General features: G+C 38.2%; 1 gene segment (V, D, J or C); it reads left to right on the forward strand.

Annotated features, from left to right (window-relative positions):
* LOC106000745 overlaps positions 1 to 13,149 on the forward strand; it is a 21,331-nt gene extending 8,182 nt beyond the window's left edge. The window contains 2 exon segments of the V gene segment in view: positions 11,276 to 11,577; positions 13,108 to 13,149. Of these exon segments, the coding sequence occupies positions 11,276 to 11,577; positions 13,108 to 13,149 (344 nt within the window).
* The last annotated feature ends 40 nt before the right edge of the window (positions 13,150 to 13,189 follow it).

Consider the following 13,189-nt stretch of genomic DNA (forward strand, 5'->3'; position numbering starts at 1 on the left):
CTCCTCCACAAGTTATACTGACATCAAATATAGTGAAAGCAGGGGTTATACTGTGGGGGAGGGACATACAAAGCAACAAAGAGATAATCTTATAAATACGTTAGAAACACATGCATAAAAGAAAAAAACATTAAAATACATATCTAAGGGTTCATTTTCCTGACATCACATTATCTGACCTTTTCCGCTTGACTCATTATTGTATGTCATCGAAAGATTATTAAATATAGGGTGTACATTGATAAAGTGGTCTTAAGTCCAAGATTAAAAAGTTTGGCTGGAGATAGTGGCATATAACAAATACTGAGATAATTTTGGTCTTTTCTGGTAGCAACAATCTTTTGTTTCAGCCCCTTAGCCATCAAACCACAGGACATGGCTTACTTAGGCCCTTGTTATAATTGCTTTCCTTGCTTTAAGTGTTTTATAATTTACCTAGTAAAGCCAAATAAGGGAAAGTTTGCCTCAGCCTTATACCTGATCTAAAGGAGAATCCACATTTCTGGGGGTGGGGGGATATGGTTGAGGGGCTTGAATTCTGAGCCTAGGCGCTATCCCTAAGCTCCTCAGCTCAAGGCTAGTGCATTACTACTTGAGCCACAGTGTCACTTCCATTTTTCTAATGGATAACTGGAGATAGGATTTCAATGGTCTTTTTGGCCCAGACTAGCTATGAACCAGGAGCCTCAGATCTCAGGCTCTTGAGTAGGTAGGATTACAGGTGTGGCCATCTGGGCCCAGTGAGAATCCACATTTTATTTTATGTTTATATGTCTGTTTTGGAATAGACTCAGATAAAAACAGCTTATATCTCTCTTGCTATGGCAGTGAGATGTTCCCATGCATAAAGATATTCAACCAGTTTAAAAAGACTAGAAACTCTATTCTCCCATATCCTTACTTCCTCCATATATGGAATATAATACATTCATTTTGCCTTTATCTTATCCCTTTCAAAGTCACTCAGAGAATTGAGATTAGGACACACAGGAAAAGCAGGTCCTCATCCCTGCAGGCACCAGTAGATCTATGCACAGGACAGCAGACTGATTGTGACTTGTCCTGTTTGAATGAATCATATTCTCTAGTCTAAAACTAAGGCACATGGGCACCATGGACCTATGATGATTTCCTGAGATGAGCCAGCCTTGCAGGAATATCTATCTTTGTCTAGCCTTCCTGATTTGCATTTGCCTAAGTCACATACTACTGCCATAATGACTTCATAATAACCTGTTCACACCTGTGTAGCAGTCAGTCGCAGTCAGCACACAGCATGGACATGAGGACTGCTACTCATATTCTGGGGCTTCTGCTGCTCTGCCTCCCAGGTAAGGAAGGATAATACTTCTCTCAACCTGTGGTCAGTGATGCCTGTGGCTTCAGGGAAGTCCTGTAATAACATGACTAATAATGTGGATATTTGCTTTTATGTTTCCAATGACAGGTACCAGTTGTGACATGGAGATAATCCAGTCTCCATCCTTCCTTTCTGCATCTCCAGGAGACACAATCACCAACTCCTGCAGAGCCAGTCAGGGTATTAGCAGGGTATTAAACTGGTATCAGCAGAAACCAGGGAAATCCCCAAAGCTCCTCATCTATTACATGTCAAGGCTGGCCTTTGGGGTCCCAACTAGGTTTAGTGGCAGTGGATCTGGGACAGATTATTCTCTTACCATCAGCAGCCTTCATCCTGAATATTTTACTACTTATTACTGTCAACAGCATATCAATTACCCTCCCCCAGTGATATAAGCGATGATAAAAACCTCCCAGGAAAACAGAAGTGAGAGGCTGGACAGCCCAAGCTACTTTGCCTAGTTCTTCTACCTGTTGATAGTGCTTCTCAGAGGCAGCCAGATTTTAAAGGAAGAATTGTCTGCAATCTAACATTCTATTCTGCTTAGCCCCAGTAAAATACCCATGGCACTGAGTCTGTGATTTAATAGTTGAAAACAATTGTTACATATGAGGAGTGCCCATCAATTATTTTGGACATTCCACTTCATTAAAATATAAAATAGTGTATTTTCAATCAATTTCTTCATAGAAACTAAAACAGCTGCTCAGATAAAAATGGTCTTTTTGAGGTTTTATGAATTGCCATCTTAAAGAATATACACACATTTTATATTGGCCCCTGATCTTCAGCAAATCAATGTCTTCCTTTCCTCTCCAAGCAGATCTGTGTTAAGTGATATTTCAATTTCTTACTTCACAAATATCCATCTTACAGAACTAAACATTTCTATAGATGCTCGTTCAACTGTTATAAATGTCCTAACCCCTGCCTCACTCAAGCCAGCCTGGATCAGAAGCTTAGGGACTTTCCTAGTTTTGGTTGATGTCAATATACCAGGTGGTGTCCACCTGACTCGGGAATCAACTACATGGATAATAAAGACCTCCAATTCTTTTGGCAAGTCTGTCCTCTTCAATTTAATTTTGATTTGTTAGAAAAGGTGTCTACTACTGTTCCTCAGGACAAACATAAAAATACAAGAGCAAGATGATCTCAAAGACAAGGAGAAATGAGATAATATCAGAAAAGTGAGCATACTTTTTGAGAGTTAGTATTTCAAGAAGCTCATGCAGGCTCTGAAGTGTGTGCTCAGAATTTTGAATATAAAAGTAGGAATTAAGAGGCCTCACCTCATAGCACAATTCTCAGTCCAATTTGTTTGTAATTAATAATGTCCTCATTAAAGAACATAAAGATTAGTTCTGACACAAGGCCTTCTATTGGCATCCTTACAGAGCCAAAGACCTGGGGAGAGAAGGAACCAGGACCAGCACCACATCAGCAGTGTTGAGCTTGGCTTCAGAGTACTTCAGAAGCTGAGAGGACTAATGTGGTGCCTTCTCCCATGGCTCAATATAGCAGAATCAAAGGTACAAACCCTTGTGAGGAAAAATCTCATTCCACAGCCCTCATTCACCTTTAAAAGGTTTTAGAATTTTTAAAAATGTAATTCATATAAATGTAAAGCTTATAAAATGTGGTCTATTTTATGTCAATATTCTTTTAATCTATATGCTTTCAATGCAAATTCAAAAAGAGAAGCAGACAAAAAATCCATTTCAATCTATAAAGATTTTTGCAATAACAGGATGGGACATGTTTAATGCATTGAGGACAAAGTGGAGAATATATTTATTTTGATGAAGCTTCCTAACTCCTACACATGAGCCATTCATCATCCATTTTTATTTTTCAGATAGGTAGCATTCTTGTACCTTAATTGGGCTGGCAATGCACTTTCAACTTCAGACTTTGTATTCTCGTAATATGGAAGAATGAGTTTGGATCTTTTCACAAATATTCACTGAAACTTAACATCCGGGATAAACTTGGGTTAGGAAAGATTCAAGATTTCCCTTTCTTCCATGATCATAAACCAGGCACCACTCTGAGCTCCACCAATTTTAAATAGGTAAATTGAGATCCAGCTAAACTTAAAAGAGAGGTTTCTACATCAGTCCTAATTCTTTTATGAACTGTTCTGTCAATAGATGTTTACAAATATCACTGGGATTACAAAGAGTTTCTCTCTAGAAAGCTCTTGGGAATGTACAAGACCATTAAGGTATTAGAAAAGAATTAGGTCCTGAGACAAGTTCTACAAACACCCACAGGCAAACTCGGACAGTAATTAGAGACACATTCACTGGATCTAAACTCACAGGTCACATGGATTCCCCAGAGCTTTCTTGAATAGAGTACTTGCATCCTCCACAAGGAGCAGACCAGAACACAGTACTCTGGGACTATGCAACCTGTCCTTAGTCCTGTTTCAATTGGATTCCATATTCCAATGGATGAAAGTCATTGGTCTTAAAATTAACAGAACTCATTTTCCTTTTTAATTATTATTAAGTTTTTATTGTGAAAATACCATACAGAGGGATTACAATTGCATGAGTATAATAATGCATATATTTATTATCAAGCATCGTTGCCTCTTCCTTTGTTTTCCCTTCCCATCCCTTCCCATCTTCCCCCCTTTCCCCCTCCCTCCCCCATCTCTGCCAAAGTTGTAAAGTTCATTTTTCTTTAATTGTGAAAATACTGTACAGAGGAATTACAATTACATGGGTAAGGTAATGAGTACATTTCTTATCAAGCATTGTTGCCTCCTCCTTTGTTTACCTTTCCCATCCTTTCCATCTTCACTTCTTCCCCCCTCCTCCCCTCCACTTTGGCCAAAGATGTAAAGTTTGTTTTTCAACATGATGTCCTGTATATCTCATTGTTGCAATGGGTCTTTTTACTGGCTTGAGAAGAGATCAAGACTCTCTTCCTTTCTCTCTCTCTCTCTCTCTCTCTCTCTCTCTAACTCTGTGTATGTGTGTGTGTCTATATTTGTCTCTCTTTTTCTGTCTCTTCTTTTTCTCATAGAGAAGCAACTGGATATATTAGGTATCTGTTAAGGGATGATATTTCCACTCACTGGGAAATGATAAATACAGAGGCATGTGATTTTTGTTGAAGTAATCATGTCCGGCATCAACACTTACCACTTCATGCTGATGACCTTTGAGAAGTAATATCAAAGGCCCAAAGGTGGCAAAACATGAGAGGTCTCAGTACAGGAAAAATACTGAGGATAGAAGATACTTAATGTTTCAATAGTGGCAAATTTTTGAGTCATTAACAAGAAATCAAAGTGACCATGTATCTTCAAAATATGCTTCAACTATATCATAATAATCATCATCAAACTACTATAAAATAGTTTTCAATATATCCAATATGTTTTGTATTATCTTTTTACTTAAAGAAATTAAATGGCTGAGCACCTGTGCCTCATACTTGTAATCCTAGTTACTCAGTAAGCTGAGATGCAAGGATTAACTTTGAAACCAGCCCAGGCAGGAAAGTCCATGAGGTCTTACTCATCTGTGTGCATCAGGTAACTTGGTCTGTAGTTCTCTTTTTATGTTGGGATTTTGCCTGGTTTGTGCATGAGATTGGGATAGCTCCCTCTGTTTCTATTTCTTGGAAGAGTCTCAGTAGTATGGGTATTAGTTTCTCTTTAAGGGTCTTATAGAATTTCATAGTAAATCCACTTGGTTCTGGGCTTTTCCTTGTTGGAAGACTTTTGATTGCTTCCTCTACCTCATTGTAAGATGTTGGCATGTTTAATTGATTAATTTCTTCTTGGTTCAGTTTGGGCAATTTGTATTTGTCTAAATATTCATCCAATTCTGCTAGGTTTTCTTTCTTTAGCGAGTATAGATTCTTCAAATAATATGTTATAATTGTTTGGATGTTTGAGTATTTGTTCCAAAATTTCCCGTGGCATCCCCAATCTTATTTTTTTTCGTTGTGAATTTTTTTTATTGTGAAAATACTGTACAGCAGGGTTACAATTACATGGGCAAGATAATGAGTACATTTCTTATCAAGAATTGTTTCCTCCTCCTTTATTTCCCCTTCCTATCCCTTCCCATCTCCCCCCTTTTCCCCACTCTTCTCTATTACCCCCCCCACCAAAGTTGTAAAGTTCATTTTTAGACATAATGATTTGTATATTTCATTGTTGCAATGGATCCACCTGTATCTCTGTTTAAATGAGTTGTCTTTCCCTTCTCCTCCACAAATTATACAAACACCAAATACAGTGAATCAGGGGTTATACCGTGAGGGAGGGACATACAAAGCAACAAAGAAATCATCTTATAAATATGTTAGATACAATTGCATGAAAGCAAAATCATTTGAATATTTATCTTGAGGTTCATTTTACCTAACATCAACTTATCTGACCTTTTCTTCTTGTCTCAAAAATATAATAGATATTGCAAATAAGGGAAACCATATGACCTATGTTTCTTTGGGCCGGGCCTACTTCATTTCATGTAATATTTTCCAAATCTTTCCATTTCATAACAAATTGGGCAATGTCATTCTTTCTGATGAAGGCATGGAATTCCACTGTGTATATATACCACATTTTCTGGATCCATTCATCTTCTGAGCGGTATCAGGGTTGGTTCCATATCTTAGCTTTGGTAAATAATGCTGCAATAAATATAGTTGTGCTGGTAGCTCTAGTATGGTCTTGTTTGTGATCATTTGGATAAATACCCAAACCCAAAAGTGGGATTGCTGGGTCATTGAGGAGCTCTATGAGGAGTCTTTTGAGGAACCTCCATACTACTGTCCAACGTGGTTGAGCAAGCTTACAGTCCCACCAACAATGCAGTAGGGTTCCCTACTGCATTGAATTGAAAACCCAGAATTGAACCTACAGACCTATAGTCATCTAATCTTCAATAAGAGATCTAAAAAAATATTATAGAAGAAAGACATTCTCTTCAGTAAATGGTGATGACAAATTTTGTTACTCAATTGTAGAAAACTAAAGCTAGATCCTTGTATATCACCCCGAACCAGAATCAACTCCAATTGGATCAAAGACCTCGGAGTCAAAGAAGACACTCTGAAAACCTTACAGGAAAGAATAGGAGAAACCCTCGGTCTCCTTGGCACAGTCTGAAATTTTCTGAATACAGACCCAGAAAAATATGAACTCAAAGAAGGGTTGGACAAATGGGATTGCCTGAAGTTGCAGATCTTCTTCATGGCAAACGACATTGCTAGCAAGATCAATAGAAACCCCACTGATTGGGAGAAGATCTTCACTAGCCATACCACGGTCAAGGGTCTCATATCTAAAATATACCTGGAACTCAAAAAATTTAAACCCCCAACTACAAATCCTCAAGAAACAACTGCCCAATTAATAATAGGACTAAAGACTTAAAGAGAGACTTCTCTGAAGATGAAATAAAAATGGCCTTTAAACTCATGAAGAAATGCTCAACTTCTCTTGCCATAAAAGAAATGCAAATCACGACATCACTGGGATTCCAACTCACCCCAGTTAGAATGGCTATAATCAAGAGCCTATGTTCTGTCCCTATGTTTTATGCTAAAGCTAGCATTCTTCCTTGGGATTTACAGCTCAATTTGTGGCTTTTGGCAGTTTATTGGAAATAAGAATCTCACTTTCCTGCTGAGTCTGGCTTCAAACATAATTCCTTAGATTGTAGCCTCATGAATAGCTAGAAATGCATTCACTCTAGAGTCATCAACACGTGACAATGAAATACTCCATAACTTTTGTAGTTGAATGAAATATTTCCCATGAATTTATTAAGTAAGCTACATATTTCCCATTAAACAGACAAATACTATTGCCCTCAAGTATAATAAATAGTTGATTCTTGGTGAATTTGTTGTATCCTTTAGCCTCCAAATCATATTTCTAGATATAACTTTTCATTAACTCCATGGTCTAAAATAAATCTCCTTGATTACATAACACTATCCAATGTGTTTGTATCATCTTCTCATTCTATAGGAGAACTTGGGGTTCCTCAGCTACTGCTTCCATTGCTAAGGACAAATACCTGCCTAAAAGAACAGATCTGATTTTTTCTTACTCTAATTAGGACCCACAGCAAAGATTCCACTATCATTGGAAAACTAGGGGCAAAATAGGTCTTGTTTCAAAACTAAACAGACAGGAAACTCTTCTTTACCTACAGGAAGGTAAAGTAAGTTCATGTGGATTGGGAACTTACCAGTCTTACTATGTAACCCAGGCTGGTCTAACTATGTGAGTAACTTGGCAACCCAGAAAGGCTCCCTTGTTCATTGACTACTGTAGCACACTCACACCTCCAACCTTTCCAGCTCTGGATGGCATTGGCAGACATGTTGTATTCAGATGTATTCAGGAAGACAACTCCCCCGTCCCCTCCCTCCAGATGAGTGATTTCATTCCTCTATAAACTCTACTGACTTTCTTTTGGAATGTACTGCTGTTTGAGATGTTTTGACAACTTCAATTTGGGGAATACAAAGCATATCTGAGTGACATATGTGTGGAAGGTAAACCATGGGATGGTCTCCCACTTGGCATCACAAGTAGAAATACAATTTCAACCGAGAAATTCACAAATTACTGGAAATACTCCAGTTTCACTAGAAAATATTCAAGATTATTTTGTCTTGTCTAGCCACAACTCCCACTGAGTGAAAGAAAACCTATGTCTCCTTTAAACATCAAGGCAAGTTCTTCCGAATTAATTTGCGCATTGTGTCATTACATAACAGTGCAGGTTGCTCAAATCTTCTTTAGAGGCAGGTTGTGAGACCTGAAAAGCACTGTCAAACTTCCATGTTGGACATGAGATCACAGGCTTCCTTGGTGTGGGTCTTCTGCTCTGGGCTCCAGATGAGGTTGGCGGAAAAGGTTAGTCACAATCATCACGGCCATTGCTGCTCTCTGATTTGCAGGTTTCTCAAACTGATTGATTCAAGTCTTTTTGCTCAATTTTCTGTTATTAAAATGTCTTCCCTGACAAGTTATAGCTGTCGCTAATGCAATATGCCTACATTGGTATGGTCTCAGTACATCTGTGGCCATTCCTGAGATATGATTACCATTCCAGGCTCCACTGGAGACATTGTACTTACTCAAACTCCTGCATCTCAGGCCCTGTCTCCTCAAGACATGGCCATCATCATCTGCAGAGCCAGTGAGAATGCTGATAATGAATTTTAGAGAGTTTCTTATGTTGGTATCAACAGAAACCAGGACAGCCTCAAAACCTCTGAGCTATACAGGATCGAATAGGAAAAGTGGCCTCCCAAACCGGTTCAATGATAGTGGGTCTGAGACAGATTTCAACTTCACCATAAATCCAGTGGAGGCTGAAGATGCTGCAAATTGCTATTTTCAGAAGAATAACAAGTTTCCTCTCACAGTGTTCTAGCTCAAACAAAATATTCTTCAGACAGCTGCTCACTGAGGTTTACTGTCTCAGGTGTTTCTCTTCCACTGAGCAATAAACTCTTTACATTTGTTTGTATAAAGTGGTCATACTATCAGAAAGAAAATTCAACAACTTTAGTGTGTGTGTGTGTGTGTGTGTGTGTGTGTGTGTGTGTGTGTGTGTGTGATCATTTGGTGTTTTCTTTCCTGAGAACTACTTAGGAATTTCATACTGTGTACTTTTTTCTAGATGAGCAAGGCCCTTGTAAAGAAAACAGTTCTGAATTTTCAGAAATACTTACACTTAGTGTGATGGATCTTATCTGCAATCACCATTTCAACTATGTGGAGGACAAAATTAGGAGGACCAGAGTTTCAGGACATCCCAGAAAAGTCACAAGATATATTTCTGGAATAAAAGACATGATGGCATATGTCTGGATTCTAATATATGGGAGAAGCATAAGAACAGGTGTGTAGCCTGAGACTGGGCTGGAAAATTGTGTGAGACCCAATGACTGAAAAATAACTTAAACATATAGGGTAGAAGATGTGGCTCATATGATAGAACATCTGTTTGCAATGTCAAGAGTTCAAAATATATTGATATTAATTTAATTACTTAACTACACTAGTAGATGAAAACACATTTCAAAAATAAAAGTCTCTGAATAGACAAAAATCTATCAGTCTTCCATATGTAGGCTGATATTCCTATATTAATTTGAATTTTGAGTTTACATTAAAGGGTCACTGTACTTGCTCAGACACCTAAGAAATGTGAGACAGTATTCCTACATCATGTTATTCAGGTATGCCTATGTTCATATCATTCTGGAATCTAGATTCTCAATTCAATCAGAATTAAAATAGTCTATCCTCACCACACAGAGGCCATGTCCTCTTTCTATAATACTTTCTGTATTCATGTTCACCACCATCTCTCAGCAACTCTCAGCTTCTTTTTATTAATTCATGAGTCCCTCTAATATTGCAGGTTGAATACTTACAGAGAAAATCACATGATCAATGATAGCCTGGAAGTCATAGTAATATCATATCAAAAAAGAAAGAAACAAAACAGAAAGAAAGGAAGGAAAGAAGCAAGGAAGGAAGAGGGAAAAAAAAGAGAAAATAACAGAATGGACTCTAGAAAAATAACTGCCTTTTCATAGATTTTACAAAACCGAGTACTTGAGATAACACCTGGCAGCTACCTTAGTATTTCCATTTATTGGTAAATAATTTTCCATTAAAGGTATTATTAAAAATTTTCTTTTTAAAAACTTCACTTTGAACAGATGCTATTAGATTACCTATAAATTTAAACCACCTGACAAATATAGGGAAGAATTGAAGTTATTTCTTCGTTAATGGAAGGCCTCTGCACTTGAGATATAGTACAGGAAAAAGCTATGTGGTAACAGAAGATTACTAAAAATATGCACGTTCATTTAAACTAAAATATTTATGAAAGGCTACAACAAGCAAAGAACCCTTGTTAATATGGTTAAACTTGAAACTGTAAGTCTAAGTAAAAATTGTACCTGGTGACATGGCAAATCACAAAAACAACAAATTTTGGTTTTTTCTAGGAGCAATATGCTTTTGCTTCAGCACTCCAGCCATCTAACCACAGGACATGCTTAATAAAACCCTTGATATAGTTGTTTTCCTTTGCTTTGAAATTTCTCCTATGTAGTAAAATTTTCCTTTATGCAGTAAAGTCTATAAGGAAGAGTTGGACTCAGCCTTTATACGTGCTTGGGAAGAATCACATGTTACTTTGTGTATATGTGTGTTTTAGAAGAGCCTGAAGCATGAATTGCTTGAAAACTTAACAACTTATATTTCTCTTGCTATGTCAATTAGATATTAAATGCATAGAGATATTAAACCAGTTAAAAATATCCACAAATTCTATTCTTTCCATATCTTTACTTCTCTGCATGTTCTGAATATGAAGGACTCAATTATTACTTTTCTCCCTTTCAAGTGTCATGACATAAAGATTGAAAAACTCAAGAGAAATGGTCATCATCCCTGAATGCACCAAGATATCTGTTCAAAGGACAGTAGATTCACCACAGCTTCTGCTATATGTGTGAAAAACACTCCCTGGGCTAAACTAAGATATGTGGGCACCGTGGAAATATGAGCATTTCATGAGTTGAGCTGGTCCTATAGCTGTTCCCAGCTTTACCCAGCTTTGCTGATTTGCATATGCTTACAGCACAGCCTACTGCCCCCAATGACTTCATAATAGGCTGCTCACACCCTGTGCAGCAGTCAGTCTCAGTCAGCACACAGCATGGACATGAGGACCCCTGCTCAGCTCCTGGGGCTCCTGCTGCTCTGGCTCCCAGGTAAGGAAGGGAGCACTCCTCTCATACTGTGTGTTCAGTTCTGCCTGGGTCTTGAGGGAAGGCCTCCTATAACATGACTAACAGTGTGGATATTTGTGTTTATGTTTCCAATGCCAGGTTTCAGATGTGACATCCAGATGACCCAGTCTCCATCCTTCTTGTCTGCATCTCCAGGAGACAGAGTCTCCACCACTTGCCATGCCAGTCAACACATTAGCAGTGATTTACACTGGTATCAGCAGAAACCAGGGAATGCTCCAAAACTTCTGATCTATTATGCAAAGAATTTAGCCTCTGGGATTCCATCAAGGTTCAGTGGGAGTCAATCTGGGACAGAGTTCACTCTCATCAGCAGCAGCCTGCAGCCTGAGGATTTTGCCACTTATTATTGTCAACAGAGTAATAGTTTACCTCCCACAGTGATACAAGCCATAACAAAAAACTCCCAGGGAAGCAGAAGTGAGAGGCTGGGCTGCTCAGCTGCTTCTTCTGGTGCCTTCCTCTGCTGATAGAGCTACTCAGAGGTAGCACCACTATGAACACTTTCAAAGGTTATCATTTAAATGTGAAGACTCCTCTTAATCTTTGTCCCTTTTCTCCTCCTCTGTCCCAGAAGCACAAATATGGCCATGTCTCTTCTCATATAAAGTCACCTTTTCTGATTCACACAATAAAACAGAAGCCAGACAAGAATCTCTAAGAAGGAATTGTTTTAATACAGGAAATGAGTCTAATCATTAGGTTCTTAACTCCTAGGTCATCAGAGAAGTTGGAAGGAGGAGTGTGGTATTCTCTGGTTCTGTGAGGCTGTCCTAGGGTTTTGAGCACATAATCCTGTGATTCTCCACCCTGAGAAAAAAGCCAGGGTTAGCTGCTGATGCTCTCTCCTGACCCTACTCCCTCTCCAGAGGAATTCTCCAGGCCTCACTTCTGATCACATGGCAACCTGCTTATGTCAAGAATTATACAACTCTCTCCAGTTCACCAAATCTAATGAAAGGATGACCTAATGATGAATTTTGCAAGAATCCATAGAAAGAACAGAGATTTGAGCTTCCACACACAATCATAATGATCATAATGATGTATTGAGATAGCTGACTGTCAAAGATGGTCACTTTTCACCAACTCTCAGAAACAGTCCACCTAAGTGATGGCATTAAAACTCACATAAATTTGATTGTAAGTTGTTTCTACTAATCTAGGAAAATGAACTTTTTAAAAAAATAACAAACTTCATTAATTTCTTTGCAGGAAACTATCAAAAGCTGGAAATTATATGAAACATGACAAGTTGTTCATGATCTTACACAGCAACAAACAATTGAAATAATTTCTTGACAAAGCAAATCAGATTCAAAACAATATTACAATACCAAAAAAGGAAAATGTATTACTTGGTTTAAGATTTCTTTTCCTTCTATGCGCTAGGGACTCAAAACTGCAGTCCTAGCTACTCAGAAGGCTGAGATCTGAGGATTGTAGTTCAAAGCCAGCCTGGGCAGGAAAGCCCTTGAGGCTCTACAGTGCCGGAAGTGGCACTGTGGCTCAAGTGTGTTTGCCTTGAAGTGAAGAGCTGTGGGACAGAAACCAGTCCCAGAGTACAAGCCACACAACCAAAAAAAAAAAAAAAAAGAAAGGACAGGAAAGAAAGGAAAGGAAAGGAAAAGAAAAGAAAGGAAAGGAAAGGAAAGGAAAGGAGAGAAAGTAAGAAAAGCTTCAATGCATAAGTATTTTATAAAGAAAACAGGGATTTTTCCTAGGAAAAATTATTGGAAATGAATAAAAGATCTAAGTAGAAACAAGAGTGTTTCAATATATTTATGAAATACTCTATTACCACTGTTGCTTCTGTGCATTATACATTTTGAAAATAGTCATAAAAGTGTCTTCTACCATCAAATCATGTCCACATACTCTGCAGGCATATTCATGTTCCTCTTTTCTAGTCTAGGAAAATTTTGGATGCAAGGCCTGTGGTTATTCACTGAGTTGAGCCAATCCTACAGATGTGACCAGCTCGGCCCAGCC

Source organism: Dipodomys ordii, unplaced genomic scaffold (genome assembly GCF_000151885.1).
Source record: "Dipodomys ordii isolate 6190 unplaced genomic scaffold, Dord_2.0 Scaffold237, whole genome shotgun sequence".
Taxonomy (NCBI): Eukaryota; Metazoa; Chordata; class Mammalia; order Rodentia; family Heteromyidae; genus Dipodomys; species Dipodomys ordii.